Below are 17,535 nucleotides of genomic sequence, written 5' to 3'. Positions count from 1 at the left end.
GCCTCCGTCTCTCGGGCGAGCGCTGCTTTGGGAAGGAAGACCAGACTGCCACTGCATGATTCCCCCCGCCCCCTTAAATTCAGCAACCCCAAGTAATCTCTGCCTTCGCACGGAGCGTGCCCTGCCGCCTTCCCGCAGGCCCACGCTGCTAGGATAGCCCGGCAGACCCCACCCCGGGATTTCGACCCCCGCTCCAGCCTCCAGGTGCGCCGGAAGCGACTTCCACCTGGATGCCCTCGGCCTCCCGTTTCGGGCCGGTCCCCGCGAGGGGCGGAGCTCGGCCCGCCCCGCCTCGCCGTCAGCCGACCGTGTGGCAGCCGGGCGGGGGCCGGGAAGGGGAGAGAAGGGGAGGAGTGAGGAGAGGAGGAAAGTGGAGCCCGGCGGGCCGGAGCGAGGAAAGGAAGGGAAGGGGTGGAGGCGACTGGCAAGAGTTTGCCGGCGCGCGGGGGAGCCTCCGCCCGGGACGCGCCCCGGAGCCAGAGTCGCGGCCGCAGCGCGGAGCCTGCCGTCCCGCCTCTGCCCAGACCGCCCGCCGGGACAGTCCCGAGCGGCGACACCCCGGGCGTCCCGGCCGGCGAGCCGGCGCAGCGGCGGCCCCGGGACTCGGCGGCAAGCGCTACGGGAGGGATGGTGGCGGCGGGGCGCGGGCCAGAGCAGCCGCCCCCGCCTCCCGTCCGGCCGCGGCCCCCGGCCGCAAGCCCCCGCGGAGTCCGCCGCCCGCGCAGCCGCTGAGCCGGACGCCCCACCATGCCGCGGGCCCCCGCGCTCCTGTACTCCTGCCTCCTCGGGCTTTGCGCGCTAGTGCCGCGGCTCCCAGGTAAGCCACGCCGCCCGCTGTGCAGAAAGAAACTTCGTGACGCCCCGAGCCGCCCGCCGGCCTCTTGGAGGGGCAGGGGCCAGGGCAGTTGTCGGAAGGTGGGAGGCGTGCTCGGGGACACCCCCAGGTGGCGAGCTGCCGGGGGCGACCGGTTGGGGGGCTTTCAGGATGCGTGCGCCACTCCGCGCGCGGCCCGCCGCAGCCCCGCTGGGCTGTCGTCGGCCCCTGGTCCCCTCCCGGGCGAGGAGGAGCCTTCCTGTGTAAACAGCCCTGCCCGTCTGCTGACCTAGCCCTCGAGCGCCCGCGCCCAGTGCGCCGGGAGGGCCGCCACCAGCCCCGCGTCGGGATCCGGGCTCTGCAACTCCCGGCACAAAGCGGCCCTTGTGGCCGGCCCGGGGCGGCCGGGCTGCTGGGAGGCGCCGGGTGATGCAGCCGGTGCCCTGATCGCGGGGAGCGAGGGGTAACTAGAGGCGCGTGACCCGGAGCCAAAGCGTGGGGTTCACGGCTACTCTCGAGGGCTAGACTCTTGCAAGCGTGGATGCCCAGGGTCTCCTGGCGAATCCTAGTTTCACCCCGCCTAGGCCAGCCGCCTTTCTTTAAAGATGTAAACACCCCTTCCTCCCCCAAGCTCCCGCATACCCGAGGAAAGACCCGCTTCCGAAACCACAGCCCCACCTGGGATCTCGCGATCCACTTCCTTCTGCCTGGCTTTATTTCGGAGTTTACAAACACCCCGTGCGGCGTACTCCCCCTGATTCTGGAGGATTCTGGAGCAGGGGGTGTGCAGTTGCACTCGCGCGATTCTGCTCTGGGCTGGCGGCTGTGTGCGGACCCTCAGTTATCTGCTTTAGGTTTTCAGAGTGGGGAGACTGCTGAGGAAGGGTGCTCTGTTGGCGCTGGGGATGGCTGGCAGAAGGAGCTACCCCCACCCCATCCCCTCTAAAAGCAGGAAGCTCCAGACTTTCTCTTTTCCGGTAGGAGATAATTGTGTTGAGATGCTCCGTTCACTTTCAAGCCCGAGATTCCTGATTGCTGTTCCGAACCATGTGTCTGGCTAAGAGGGAGGGAAGGACGGTCTCCTGCCGAGTTTCGTTTACATGAAGGCAGTGGAGGTTGCTGTCTGAGAGGAAAGGTCTAGACGAAAACTTTTTTAGGCGGTATTTCAGACTTATTGCTGTAACAGGTTTCTTTCATCAGTCCAGAGCTTGGAGTGGATCACTGGTTTCCAAACACCCATCTGGCAAGCAGTGCCTATTGCTCATGGGTCCCCAGGAAAGGGCAAAGAGAGAGAGATAGCCTGTGTCATACACAGGAATATATTATTGCCAACAGCCCCCTGCTTCACAAGGACTGTCCTTTAATTTGAAATTCTTTTTTATTTTTAGGAAAATTTTTAAAAATAATGTGTAGTGATAACAGGGTAGTTTTTCATTTTGAGCAAACGAAAAAATCGGCAATCCTATGTAAAGTTTTCCTTCTCTTTTTGTTTTCTTTTTAAATCATAATCTGTGAAATACAAACGTTTAGGAACCGCTGAAGGAGGTGATTTCTTAGTTTGCTTACAGGTTGACATCCTGGTTCTAATAAAAACTTAAATACGTCCAGTTGCAAATAATTCTTTCAATCCATTATTTTCCATTTGCATTGTGATTTCTGCTTTTCAGAGTTCATATATTTCTTCTTCATGATCTCCATCTTTGGGGTTGGCCCAGGAGAGTGAAGTGATTTGCCCACTGTCCTTGTCTGTAGGCCTCATAACTTTTTGGCTTAGGGCCCTTTGTCCTGCACAACACAGTTTAGGTAGGGAAAAAACATTGAGCCCACAGTGGTTTATTTCCAGTGCTGTCTCTTCTCCTGCAATTGCCTTAGAGCTCAGCCATCCCTCCATGGATCAGCAGAGCAGTGGGAGAGCAAGCCCATCACTGGCTTCCAGACCTGGCCACCTCCCTCTTAATGCCCTGGAGCTTCTCAAGGTTACCAGGGACTGATACTTATCTGTGTGATTTCTCCTAGTTTCCAGTGTTGCTGAGCCAACTGCAAACTTTCAAACTGCATGTCAGAAACAGCTTTTCTTTTCCTTCCCTTGTCTTCTCTTTTTATTGAAGCACTGCAGGTACTTTATCCAATTTGTGTTCTGCTACTAGGACAGAATTTGACAGAAAAACCTTCATTACCCACTAAGAGAAAAAGGTGATCTGCAGGGTCCTGCCTGCCTGGGTGTCCCTAGATCAGTGGTTAAGTTGCCAGTCTATTGCTTTGCACTGCTTTCGTCTGTGTGTTTAATCCAGCAGGAAACAGACTTTTAATTTAAGGGGGCTGACTTCAAACAAGTCCCCAGCAGGCTGACAACCCCCCATCCCAGAGTTCTCTGCTCTCCTTATTAGCAAAGACCTCCTTTCTCTTCGGGGAGGCCCTTGCTCTCTACTAAGGAGGGGGGAGTGTGGCATTGACTGGGCTGCAGAACTGGAGTCATGTTTGCCATCATAGTTTATTAAAAGGAAAAAAAAATCAAATGTTCTTTTAGTGAATGCCCTGCGCATTAGAATGCTCTAAATCCTAGGAGAGCCCTTTATCCTATTTACTGGACTCCTGTTGGCAGCAGTCCCCCGCCGCCACGATTTCCGTGGTCTGTGATGGGGCTGTTGGAATTTGGCCTTGGGTTTGCAGCTCTCAGGTAACCAGGCAAAGGTTTAGAAATGCAAACCAGGGGGTTTGGTGGGTCGGCTGCTGTTTACCCTAGGTATTTACACTTTAGCGCCATCATCCTTGAATTAGGGGGACTTTTAATAAAGGAGATTGAGGCAAAAGAGGGCAGGGTCTAATTAGCTCTAATTAGTATTCCTCTCCTGCTTGTTCTCCATGCTTATTTAGCTACTGAGGCAACGGAGAATGAATATATCTAAGTAGTTGGCAAAAGGCCCTTTGTGCCTGCCTACCCTGGTAACTAGTTTTTCTTCTCTAGCCAGCTCACGGAAATATTCTGAAGTTTTAATGTAATGTGGGACGATTACCTAGTGCTTAAATGATAATACCCCGTTCACGTGGCAGTGAGCAGCCGGGTTAATGGGGGTGGGGTCGCATCACAGGTATTTTCAATACACTGGGACTGAAGGCTGTGATGTGTTTCTTCTTTCAAGCTGAAATGAGATTAATGGTCTTTATGAATGTAAAGGAACACTTCATAGGCACCCATTTGTTTGTGAGGCAGCTTCTTCTATTGATTGCAGGGTTTGATTCCTGGGCCACATGGGGAAAAGTTTGCTTCCAGGGAAGGCCTGACACCTTCCCTGTGGCAAATGCTAGTTCCCGCCCCCACCAGAGTTTTTCAAAAATAGTTGCTTGTCTCTTGTAGAGTTACACTCAACTCTTACTCAGAATGATCCAGTTGAAACTCAACTTAGATTGTGTTACTCTGCCTAAAATCCTCCTGTGGCTTCCAGAAGTCCTGCCAGGGTCCTGCCAGGCTCTGCATGAACACCCCCTGACCGCCCCCTCCCCCGCCCCCACCTAACTAACCCCCTCTCACTACTTCCCCTCACGCACTTCAATCCCATCACTGTTCACTGGGCTGGGTCAGGCCTTCCCGCTGCCTGGAATGTTCTCCCTGCCGATCTCTGCATGGCAGGCATCCACAGCGTTTTCTCAGCGTGTCTACTCAGGCAGACTGCAGCCTCCTGCCTCACTTTCTTCCTATCTCCTTGCCTTCCTTGATTTTTCTCCTTAGCACTTACCACCATCTAGTGTACTTGCATATCTGGTTTATTGTTCATCTTCTCCTCTGAGCATTCAGCCCCCAATCAGGACGTAAACTCCCTGAAAGCAGGGAGTTTTGTTGGTTTTATTTGTCATTGTATTCATCTGTGCTTAGAACAGTGCCTTAATAATACTTGTTGAATGAATGGATGGACAGAAGTTTTGGTATTTTGTATGCGTGTGTGTGTTGGAGGCAGAGTGACCCATCCTCACCTCCTTGCTGCCTTCTGCAGCTAGCTTTGAGGTCAGAGACTATGCACGCAGCTTGTTAGGAAGAAACAGTTGTGCGAGAGAGAGAGAACTCATTTGAGTCTGTCAAGAGTTTTTTGAGCTGGCACCTACGATACAGGTTGTTTTAGTCACCCTTGAATTGTTTGCAGGGAGATGCTAAGGCCAGGAAAAGTTGTGATTTGCCCAAGGTCATGTAATCAATAAGTGACAGAACAATCTCTTGAATCTTTCATGTCAGGATATCCTCTCCTTATCACATAACTCCAGCCCAGTGTCCTGTCCTCTGTGAAGCCTTGTCTGCATCCCTTGGGTGGAGCAGAGTGGGCCTCTCATTGCATATTCTTTTAGAGAAGGCTGGAAGTTGGAGGGGAGCAATAAGGTGAATTGCCGGACTCACAAAACAACATCCGAAACAACACTTTAGGTCCCTGATATGGACAGAATGATTGGTACTGGGTTGATTCCTACCCCCGTCCCCTCTCCCACCATGATTTCAATGATCTTAAAAAAAAAAAACACCTTTAACTTTTTAAATATGTAAAACAGTTTTAGATTTATGGGAAAACTGAGATCTTAGTACAGGAGTTCTCATATGCCCCAATTCCAGCTTTGCCTGTTGTTTGCATGTTGCATTCATATGGCATATTTGTTACAATTCATGAACCACATCAATATGTTGTTATTAACTAAAACCATACTTAGATTCTCTTAGTTTAAATCTGATGTTCTTTTTCTGTTCTAGGAGCCCATGCAGGACACCGTATTACACTGAGTTGTCATGTCTCCATAGGCTCCTCTTGGTTGTGACAGTTTTTCTGTCTTGCAATGACCTTGACATTTTTGAGGTGGTATTTTGTAGATAGTCCCTCCACTGGGATTTGTCTGTTTTTTTAATGATTAGACTGGAGTTATGAATTTTTAGAGGAAGATCATATAAGTAGTCAGTTGTCTTTTTAAAGCTAAATTTTGAATAGGTAATCGGTTCACATACTTTTTAAAAGCATAGCCAGTGTAGGGTGAGAGATTGCTCTTTCATTCTTGTGCTGGTTAGTCTAGGATATTACCCTGACTTCCTTCCCTGAATCAGACCATCCCTGTCAGTTTCTTATGGACCCATAGTGTTTTTTCTATGTTTATTACAAATCTCCCTCCCCTAGTTTTATTAAAGGAAGCCCTAAACACACCATTCTGCACCTTGCCTTTATGTTAACTTAGTGATAACTGTCTCAGAGTGAGCTTCATACCAGTATGCAGGGAATAGAGAGCACGCACATTCTTTTTTAAAGCTGCATACTATCCTATATATGAACTGATGTTTTTTAAGCAACAAATCATGTCTGTAAAGGTGACGTTGTTGAATGTTCTGTAGATGTCTGGTGTTCCGAAGGGCAGGAAAGGTATGAACGAGACAGATCCTTTCTAGGGTGTATTTACACTTTGTGGTAACATCTTTAGACCGATGACTATTTAATTGCTAGATTCAGCACTGGAAAGACTTTGTCTATCATGTGACACATGAGTGGCTGTGGTTCAGGGCATGGGGAGAAGCACTCCAGTGCCTTACCACTTTTTTCCCCCCAACAGCAATGATGAGATGTTTTTGTTTTCTGTTGTCTTGAAAACAATGAGTAAAATGTAACTCAGGATTGTTTCCCTTGCTGGCTTCTCAGTTGTGTCATGAAGGTGGTTGCACAGACATTAGCAGCAGGGTCTGTTCTTGTCTTTGTGCTTTCCTGGGTGAGTGCACACCCTACTTGCTCGCTGTATGTTTCCCACTATTCCACTGAGTAGTGTCATGTCTCCTCTCTCCCTGCCATTAGGGCTGCTTCGTCCTGGGACTCACCTCTATTATCCCATGGAGTGTTTTAGATCAGGAAATTCCAACTACTGGAGGTGTGCGTCAGTGGGTGCTGTGTAACCTTGGCCATGTTGGGTAGAGGTGTGGAGAGGTTGAATGGAGGGAGGCCAGCCAGGAGGTGACCGCAGAAACCTGTGGAGGGCCTGGCTTGGGCTGTGTGGGGCTGGAGAAGGGTGCAGGCAGGAAAGGTTGGATTAGGAGAAACATTTCGTGCATCTGGAAGGAAGGATCAGTCTGGATAAGATTGATAACGGGGAGGGATGAGTCATTGAGTTTCGGAAGGAGAGCGTGTTTTCAGATGATGGTTTGCAGTAAACCCCTGGCTTCAGAGACATTAGGGGCTGCAGGCAATTGACATTGAGCTGGGAATGGTCACTCTGCAAACAGTAACCAAGAAAAGTTGTGGTCACTGTCTGGGCCGCTAGCACCTATTACCATGACATAGACATAACACGCTGACATTTGTGAACTGCGACTGTTTAACATTTTTATTCATTACTTCCTTCCTTTCAAAGTGCTATTGGTTTCAAATGACTCATCCAGCTAAATCCAAACTCACTGAAATATTAATAGGTGCAGGGAGGAGAGATGCCAAAGGGAGTAGCACTGGCACTGTGGCACATGTCAGCACATGGTCTATGCTTTTGGTTCCCAGAGTGCCTGGCAGGACTGGCGTGACCTGTCCCTGGCAGCTGTGAGCGCCCAGGGAGCACAGCCTGGGTCATTCAACTCTGTGTCTCTAGCATCCCCTAGACCAGTACTTGGCGTTTAGGACTTGCATAGAGCAGGGTTTCTTGAATTTGAATTTGTCTCAACAGCAACCTATTTTATTTTTATATTTTAAAATTACCTTTTTATACAGTTTTTAAAGGTTATTTTCCATTTCGTTATTACAAAATATAGCAACCTGATTTTAGTGGAGTCACCGTCAGTGCCATGAAACTACTATTGCATGTGAATATGTAAGAAGTAACAGAAATGACTAAGAATGTAGTATGGCAGATATTTTACAGTTGTTCAGTATGTTTTTATACCAGATGCCTGTCACATCTGTGGAGCCTCTTCAGGATTTTGTCCAAGGTCTTTTAGGCTGACAAAGCAGAAGATCAGAGCCCAGTGTGATATGGGTCAGAGAGGAAGAGCCCTTAATGCTCTGAACCCAAGATCTCTGATCCAAGGTCCCAGACCTCAGTGATGAGGCCCTGGTAATTAGAAAGTGGTGTTTGTGAATTAATGTGAGTTGGGGCAGAGACATAATTGAGACATCCAACCTTAAATTCCTTTCTGACGAGGGCCTGTTGAACATCTCCTTCAGAGGACCCTGGAACTCACTGGTCACATGGCCCATGTCTGGGTGGCACAGGGACCCCATATGGGTACTTGCTTGCTGGTGCCACTTCTGACCTCTTATTGGAAGACTGGGCTCCTTGTTATTTTTTCCAAGTTATTTTTGTTTTCTCGTGTTTTCAGCTGTAAAATGAGATGACTTAGTGAGCTGATCCCTAAAGAATTTCTAGCTCCAGGTTTCTGCAGTTCCATGATTTTATAGAAATGATTTATAAGGATGATTTTATGCATCCTTTATAGAAATTATTTTATATGTCAAAGCAAATGACATGCCATAAGAGCCTGAGTGTATATTTGATAAGGTTGAGGAGAACAAGAGAAAAGTCACTTTCATTCTGGGTTTGATTCCGTCCCCTGCGCAGCTAGTGGTTTCTGTCAGGTAAGGAGATTGTTGTTGTTGTTTTTTCATTTCAGTTGTCCATGGCTATTTATTTTTGGCTGCACTGGGTCTTCGTTGCTGCATACAGGCTTTCTCTAGTTACAGTGAGTAGGGGACCACTCTCCAGTTGCCATGTGAGGGCTTCTCATTGTGGTGGCTTTTCTTGTTGCAGAGCAGGGGCTCTAGGGTGCACAGACATCAGTTGTTGTGGCTCCTGGGCTCACTCATTGTGGCTCACGGGCTTAGTCGCTCCACAGCATGTGGGATGCTCCTGGATCGAACTCATGTCTCCTGCATTGGCAGGTGGACTCTTAACCACTGGACTGCCAGGGAAGTTCCCACATCTATTTATTTAATGTCAACTTTAAGCTAAATATTCTGGGGAATTTTTTTTTTAATTTGAAATATAGTTGATTTACAGTGTTATGTTAATTTCTGCTGTACACTAAAGTGATTCAGGTAAAGAGATTTAACCAAACAATGAAACTGACAGTTTGAAACTTTTCCTGCAATCATTTCTCTTTTTTAATAGGCTCAGGTACCTATTTGAAAGTCTCCGAGTGGATTCATTTTAAAGTGAGAAAGGAGGTTGTCAGTGTAAGAGAGGTGGAAGGCAAGCCCAACCTCCCTGTGGGCTGAATTGTAACACCTTCTTGGTGAATGTTTGGACCTGCGAAGGACTCTTCTCCTGAAATGAGGCAGTGCAGGGTGATGGGTCCTGGCTTTGTTTCTCCTGTAAAATGCATTCCGAGTCCAGCGTTGTACCCAGGAGGTCCCACTGCAGGCCTGGCAGTGACATTGGGGTCCCCAGCTCTGGTGGTATGAGGTGGGGTCCCAACAGGGTGGCAGCTGGTGGAGATGAAGTGCCCAAGGTTCCACATCGGGGTCTCTGGCTGGGGAAAGCCATCATTCTCACCCTCTGTGGGCTCCCAAAGTCACCCTTCTTTCTTCCCAGGCCCTCAGGTCCTGCCAGTTTCTCCCACTTTCATTGCTTGAAAGTGAGAATGAGCTGCCATTCTCATCCCAAATGGTTTTCTCTCTAGTGCCTCAATGCAGTGACTCAGTGCAGCCTCCTGCGTCACCCGATTTCCATAGGTATTTTCCTGCTAGTGACAAAGAAGAATCAAGGAGTTAAAATGACCAAATTAGAGAAATGTTATAGTTTTAAGATGTCTTACAACCAATATTGTTATGTTGTTTGGTGAAGCTGGGGAAGAGTCTCAACCTCCCTGTTTTCTCCTCCACACTCTCTTGTTAATCTTACTGCCTCTGTTTTTCTCCTTTATAATCTGAGCCCTTCTTCCTAGGGCTGGTGGCCCTGGGTTTTTCTTTTTTCCATTTATCCAGTGAGCCTCTAGGCAATGACCAGAAGAGACCAGTGAGTCTGTTAGTGCTGTGAGGACCAAATAAAGTTACATCTGTTTAGAGAGAAGCCAGTAAGTATTGCTCTTGGTCAAAAGAAATTTGTCCCAGAAGGAAAAGACTTGGGTGATGATAAATTTCACCAAGGATGCCTTTGCTGTTGGGGATGGTAGTGGGAGAAGCATACAGTGGAGAAGGGAGATGGGGGAGAACGCTTTTGTCTGGTGGTTTAGTATATTCAAAGGGTCATGCGGCCATCACCATGACCACGTTTCTCTCTAGTCTTAGTTTCTGATACTTTTTTGAACATCAGGGATAGATTTTGAATGGGTGGTTTTTTTAATTTGATCAAATACCTTTTTATTATCTCCCCAGGTGATATGTATTTTCTGGATCTATTAGTAGATATATTGAATTAATAGATACCCTGTATCTTAAGCTGGCATTGTATTCCTTGGCTGCATTCTTCTTTAAGGACTTTGCTGCTGTCTTTTGGTACACTATGGATTTGGTGCGACGGTACCTGGTTTAGGATTTTCTTATGTCTGAAGAAGATCAATCAGTTCTTTTTTTTATTTGCTTTTTATGCCATTTATGATATTTTGTCTGGACTAAGTAAAAAGGGGCCTTGTTCTCGATGAGACAGGACCTGCTGTGTCAGGAAGAAGGCAGTGGGAATCCTGGTAGGCACAGTAGAAGAAACAGGAGTTGCTAACTCAAGTGTGCACATGGTGAGTACTTCAAAAACCGTCAGTGTTTAGCTTCTGCCAGTGAGCAAAGGCCTGCAATTAGCACAGGGGCCTGCACCCTTCAGCTTCAGGGAGGCCTCCTGTTAGAAAAAGAAGTGACTCCTCCTCCCACCCCATTCAAAATCTCATTAATAAGAGTTTATGGCTGGAACCTAATGGCTGCATCTTTATCTTTCTTTGAAGGTCTCAACATATGCACTAGTGGAAGTGCCACCTCATGTGAAGAATGCCTGCTAATCCACCCAAAATGTGCCTGGTGCTCCAAAGAGGTACATAGGTGGGGGAGGGGAGGAGTGCTGTGGGAGAGGGGTGGGGGAGGGGTGGGCTTCACCTCAGTGTCCAAGTTGACTGGGCAGAAAAAGTGTGTGCAGGTTCGGTGAGCTGCCTCTTCCTTTCTCCCAAGGCAGAGACAAAAGAAAAGCTGCATTTTTATGTTTTAATCCTGTTTTAGGGAAACAAGATCTTCTTTCCCTTTTGTAGGGGAACCAGTTATGATTCGTGTACAGTTTTCTGCTATTTGGTAAAAGACCTGAGCTTATGAAGTGAGTCTTTTGCCTAATGATATAAAACATGCCTGGGTGGGTGGCCTGTTGGTGGATGCCGGTCATTGTTCAGTGGCTTATCTGAGGATGAATGTTATGAATTGGCCTTTATGGAATGGTTTTTCTTGAATAGCTGCTGTTTCTTTAGACCCTGTAGGAAGGGATGTAAGTTTGGGGTGGTGATAGGCATATTGCTCTCGTAAAGCAATACAAATATCAGTGCTTGGTTGGCTAATCAGGAAATACTCAGTTTCTAAACCTACACTGCATCTTCCAAGTGACTGTTCTAGAATTTTTTTTTTTCCTAGTAAAGAGTAAGATTACTAAACAAGCTACTTTGTTTTTATTTATTTATTTATTTATTTATTTATTTATTTTATTAGTTGGAGGCTAATTACTTTACAGCATTGCAGTGGTTTTTGTCATACATTGAATTAGCCATGGATTTACATGTATTCCCCATCCCGGTCCCCCCTCCCACCTCCCTCTCCACCCCATCCCTCTGGGTCTTCCCAGTGCACCAGGCCTGAGCACTTGTCTCATGCATCCAACCTGGGCTGGTGATCTGTTTCACCCTAGATATACATGTTTCGATGCTGTTCTCTTGAAACATCCCACCCCCGCGTTCTCCCATAGAGTCCACAAGTCTGTTCTATACATCTGAGTCTCTTTTTCTTTTTTTGCATATAGGGTTATCGTTACCATCTTTCTAAATTCCATATATATGTGTTAGTATACTGTAATGGTCTTTATCTTTCTGGCTTACTTCGCTCTGTATAATGGGCTCCAGTTTCACCCATCTCATTAGAACTGATTCAAATGAATTCTTTTTAATGGCTGAGTAATATTCCATGGTGTATATGTACCACAGCTTCCTCATCCATTCATCTGCTGATGGGCATCTAGGTTGCTTCCATGTCCTGGCAATTATAAACAGTGCTGCGATGAACATTGGGGTGCACGTGTCTCTTTCGGATCTGGTTTCCTCAGTGTGTATGCCTAGAAGTGGTATTGCTGGGTCATATGGCAGTTCTATTTCCAGTTTTTTAAGAAATCTCCACACTGTTTTCCATAGCGGCTGTACTAGTTTGCATTCCCACCAACAGTGTAAGAGGGTTTCCTTTTCTCCACACCCTCTCCAGCATTTATTGCTTGTAGACTTTTGGATAGCAGCCATCCTGACTGGCGTGTAATGGTACCTCATTGTGGTTTTGATTTGCATTTCTCTGATAATGAGTGATGTTGAGCATCTTTTCATGTGTTTTTTTGCCATCCGTATGTCTTCCTTGGAGAAATGTATGTTTAGTTCTTTGGCCCATTTTTTGATTGGGTCATTTATTTTTCTGGAGTTGAGCTGGAGGAGTTGCTTGTATATTTTTGAGTTTAATCCTTTGTCTGTTGCTTCATTTGCTATTATTTTCTCCCAATCTGAGGGCTGTCTTTTCACCTTGCTTATAGTTTCCTTTGTTGTACAAAAGCTTTTAAGTTTCATTAGGTCCCATTTGTTTATTTTTGCTTTTGTTTCTAAAATTCTGGGATGTGGGTCATAGAGGATCCTGCTGTGATTTATGTCAGAGAGTGTTTTGCCTATGTTCTCCTCTAGGAGTTTTATAGTTTCTGGTCTTACATTTAGATCTTTAATCCATTTTGAGTTTATTTTTGTGTATGGTGTTAGAAAGTGTTCTAGTTTCATTCTTTTACAGGTGGTTGACCAGTTTTCCCAGCACCACTTGTTAAAGAGGTTGTCTTTTTTCCATTGTATATCCTTGCCTCCTTTGTCGAAGATAAGGTGACCATAGGTTCGTTGATTTATCTCTGGGCTTTCTATTCTGTTCCATTGATCTATATTTCTGCCTTTGAGCCAGTACCATACTGTCTTGATGACTGTGGCTTTGTAGTAGAGTCTGAAGTCAGGCAGGTTGATTCCTTCAGTTCCATTCTTCTTTCTCAAAGTTACTTTGGCTATTCGAGGTTTTTTGTATTTCCATACAAATTGTGAAATTATTTGTTCTAGTTCAGTGAAAAATACCGTCGGTAGCTTGATAGGGATTGCATTGAATCTATAGATTGCTTTGGGTAGTATAGCCATTTTGACAATATTGATTCTTCCAATCCATGAACATGGTATGTTTCTCCATCTGTTTGTGTCCCCTTTGATTTCTTTCATCAGTGTTTTATAGTTTTCTATGTATAGGTCTTTTTTTTCTTTAGGTAGATATACTCCTAAGTATTTTATTCTTTTTGTTGCAATGGTGAATGGTATTGTTTCCTTAATTTCTCTTTCTGTTTTCTCATTGTTAGTGTATAGGAATGCAAGAGATTTCTGTGTGTTAATTTTATATCCTGCAACTTTACTGTATTCATTGATTAGCTCTAGTAATTTTCTGGTAGAGTCTTTAGGATTTTCTATGTAGAGGATCATGTCATCTGCAAACAGCGAGAGTTTCACTTCTTCTTTTCCTATCTGGATTCCTTTTATTTCTTTTTCTGCCCTGATTGCTGTGGCCAACACTTCCAAAACTATGTTGAATAGTAGTGGTGAGAGTGGGCACCCTTGTCTTGTTCCTGATTTCAGGGGAAATGCTTTCAATTTTTCACCATTGAGGGTGATGCTTGCTGTGGGTTTGTCATATATAGCCTTTATTATGTTGAGGTATGTTCCTTCTATTCCTGCTTTCTGGAGAGTTTTAATCATAAATGGATGTTGAATTTTGTCAAAGGCTTTTTCTGCATCTATTGAGATAATCATTGAAAGAGGACTCTTCCCAACATATGAACCCCTCACTGTATTTGAGGCTTAATGGTACTGTTTTGTTATCAACTTTAAAACCTTTCACGGATTCCTTACGACCTGCATGACAAATCCAAGTTCCATGGCCCCTGCCTGCGTCCCTACCTGTATCTCTTGCTTGCCTTCAACACTTCAGCCCCAGGGGATGACCTGAGGGTCCCCAGAGATCCCTGCCTGATGAACACCCTCATGGTTTTCTCTGTGCTGCTTCTCCTGAAGAGCTTCCCAGATTTCCCCTCCTTCCGCTGACCGACACCTTGTCTTCAGTTTTCAAGAGATTAGTTCAAAACTCATCTACTCCATGAAGACTTTGATGGTTTTCCCCCAGACACATCTGTTTGTCCACCTAGCCATGTTTCTGTTCATCTGTCCATCTGTCTGCAATACGAATGTAAGCTCCCCCCTACCAGAATGTTAGGGCAGGGGTTTTATCTGTTTTCTTCACTGTTGAACCTCCCACACCCAGAGTGGTGCCTGGCTCATAGTATTAATAGCTGCTCAGTAAGACTGATGGAATGATTTCACTGGGTGGCTGTTTGTTACATGTCTGCACATACAGGCCATGACCCACCACCTTTCTGTCTCCCTGTAGTTAGTCCTCTGGCAATAACACTTGTCACCTCTTACTCTGTGGATTTGTTTTATGCCTGTTTCCAATTAAATCATTATTTCCTTGAGAATCTGTGTCTTCCTCATCTTCAAAATTGGCCAAGAATCTGGCAGGAATTCATATTTGAAAAAAGAGGCCAGCTAAAAAGACACCTTGTTTAGAAAACCAAAGTTGAAATCTCAGTTTCACCATGATTTACTGTTTCTTGGTATGTAAAATGAAGATGACCATTCCCACCCTCCAGTACTTTGGAAGTACAAAATGAGATCAATTCAGGAGGGGTCTTGTGGATGGAACTGCTAATTAACTGAGCCTCCTGTACCTTATGGATACTTTCTAGAGGAATGTGAGCTTTGGTTTCTGGAAGTTGCGCTGGATTGTCAACTTTAGGTCTCTTCCTTTTCCCCCAAGTCTGATGTCCTGATACTGGTAGTATCTGATGACACCTTTTTATGTTTTGTTTTTGGCCAAGAGGCATAATATATCTTAGTTCCCCAGCCTGTTCAAGTCCATTTCCCCTGAGTTGGAAGTGTAGAGTCAACTACTGGACCACCAAGGAAATCCCAACTGATGATATCTCCAGGAGTAAATCATTGTCCTGTTCCACACCTGGGTCCCCTCTGTAGCTTACTGAGCTCTGTCTGTGCTTATAGCCTCAATCTTGGCTAAAGAACCTCCTGTGATACCTGCGTGGGAATGCAGCTTCCCATCCCCTTTGGGGGTGAACTTTCTCCAGGGCCTGAGTAGTCTCAAAGCTAAGTTTGGGGCATTCTAGACTGCCCCTTAACACAACAGGGTAAGTGTGGCTGAGTGCCTTACTCATGAATCCTGGGGTGTCATCAAAGAGGCGAGGTACCTGCAGAGAGCACGTGATGTGGAGAGGCTGGTAGCCAGTAGGGGGCTGGGTCCCTAACCAGTGTGTTCTTGTGGATTCCGGGCTGCATACCACCACAGATTAACCCCCAAACACATTCCACTGAGCTCCTCTGCTTCAGATCCTACAATGGCTTTCTTGTTTACCTGGGGTGGGAGTGGGGACGCCTTACTCTGCATTTAACAAACTTGTAACCTAGAACTATTTCCCAGGTCCCCCCTCCCCTTCTCTCTTCTCCCACAGGCGTGGAGTTGGAGTCAGCCAGTGCCCTTAGCACCCTCCCCCCACCCCCACCTCATGCTGCTTCTGTCTGCCTGGTTCTGCTGCTTGCTTGGCCCGGTTAACCTGGCTCTCCTGTCTTCATCTTCCAACTGTGACTCCATTTTCCCTGCTAGCTACAGACCTTACCCTCTGGCTCTAAGGTCAGAGTCGCTGGACTCTCCCCTCCCCTAGTTGAGGATGTGGCATGAGGCAGGGAGACTGCTGGTCCTTATCGCACAACTCAGCCCCTGCCCCTTGCCCTTCGTCAGAGCCCGGGGCTGTTCTCCGCCAGCTTGAACGCTCCCAGTGCTGTTTGTGCTGCACGACGTAAGACATACCACAGACTCCGGCGGCTTATTATCTATTTTTCTATTTTGTCCTTCATGTTTCTGAAGTAGACATTTGCCTCTGCTCTAAGAGAGTATGTTTCACAACCCAGCTGGCTGTGAAGGGGCGTGTGCGAGTAAGAATGTGCGCGGGTGCTTTTATGGCAATGCCTCGGGGCAGCCCACGTGATTTCCACTGACATTTTCTCATCTAAAACCAGTCACGGCACTCAGCCTAAGTTCATAGGGAGCTGGGAGACTTCATGTAGCTGTGTGCCCGGGAAAAAGGGGGAAGGGGCTTTGTGGATCAGCAGCCTGTGCAGGAAGCAGGGAGGCCAGCGTACTGGACAGAGGACGGTGTTTGGGGAGAGGCGGGCGGGGCTGAGGCAGCGGTTCTTCCCCAGGACAGAAAGCAGGTTCCCAGGGCTGGAAGAGGAGACAGGCAGGCTCGGCCATAGTGCTGAGGGGAGTGGAGAGGCTGTTGGGGTGTGAAGGTGAGACACCCTCAGGAGATGTGGCTGTGAGTAGTTTCGACTGCCATGACACCAGAGGGACAAGGACCCAGGCTGCCAAGGCCGCCCTGTGCACACTGGAAGGAATCCCACCAGGACAAGAGCAGGGAGGCCTGGGGCATGTCGATGGTGGCTATAGGGGCAGACGTGGGAGAAGGCTGGGGCACCTGGGCTGGGGGACCAGGCTTTGCCTTGGAGGTGGATGTGGAGAGAAGGAATGAAGGGGTCAGTAGGACTGAAGGCGGGAATGTGAGGAAGGAGACAGATTAGAGGCTGGGAAACAAGACCAGCTGACTGGATCTTCTGGGAGATTACCGTGCTGGGGAAAGTAGAGGGGAGGGGACATGACCTATATTCGCCTTTGAGCTGGGAAGGAGTGAAAAACATGAGTGTCCGCTCGAGCTCACAATAAAACACAGGTCTGTGGGAGAACATCTCTTTGTGGTCGTGAAAGGGAAGCATCTCAGCCCATTGTATGTGCTCCATGAACAGCCATCCAGTGCGTTAAGTGAGCCTAGCAGACCTGACAGGGACTTCCCCGTCTCCCAGCAGCCGGGCCACGTGGTGGGGTGCTGATGGTGCACAGATTTTAGTTTGTCATCACTTACCTTCGGCCTCCCCTCCCCACCCCCGTATCCATGAGGGCCCCAGTGGAGCCAGGGCTGCAGCCACAGAGGGCCCCAGCTTCCTGCCCCTGCCCACGTCTCTGCCAGGCCCTCTCCCTGTTCTTCACCACTTTGCATTTGCTTCCCCCTCTTCTCAGGATCAGGGCATCTGTGTCCCCGGTTCACCCCCACCCCCCTCTGCCCCCTTCCTGCTTGGGTTCCTCTTTCCCCAGGCCTGCAGTTTCTCAGCTCTTCCATCCTGCTGTTTCAGAAAAACACAAAAACTCATGCTTTCCCCCTAAATACCACCCACATCTCTTTTGAGTTTGGCTTTCCGCAGCAGGCAGTGAGGCGCGCAGAGGATGTGATGACCGGAGTGGTACAGGCGGACAAGCTGAGTGCCCGGGCTGCCATGCCCGACCGCTGAGAGCTTGCTGAGCACTGGTCTTGGCTGCAGGAGGGGATTTTGATTAACAAAATGTATGAGAGTTAAGTACTATTTCAGTGAGCAGTAGACC

General features: G+C 47.6%; 1 protein-coding gene across 1 annotated transcript in view; it reads left to right on the top strand.

The window, feature by feature from the left end:
- The first annotated feature begins 339 nt into the window (after nt 1–339).
- Nucleotides 340–17,535, top strand: part of ITGB5 (integrin subunit beta 5) — a 111,872-nt gene continuing 94,676 nt past the window's right edge. Inside the window, exons 1-2 of the mRNA XM_020899515.2 lie at nt 340–817; nt 10,680–10,765. Of these exons, the coding sequence (XP_020755174.2) occupies nt 748–817; nt 10,680–10,765 (156 nt within the window). The 5' untranslated portion in view covers nt 340–747. The remainder of the gene's footprint in view (nt 818–10,679; nt 10,766–17,535) is intronic.

This window comes from Odocoileus virginianus, chromosome 4 (assembly GCF_023699985.2).
Source record: "Odocoileus virginianus isolate 20LAN1187 ecotype Illinois chromosome 4, Ovbor_1.2, whole genome shotgun sequence".
Lineage (NCBI taxonomy): Eukaryota > Metazoa > Chordata > Mammalia > Artiodactyla > Cervidae > Odocoileus > Odocoileus virginianus.
This window is presented reverse-complemented; position numbering and strand designations above follow the sequence as displayed.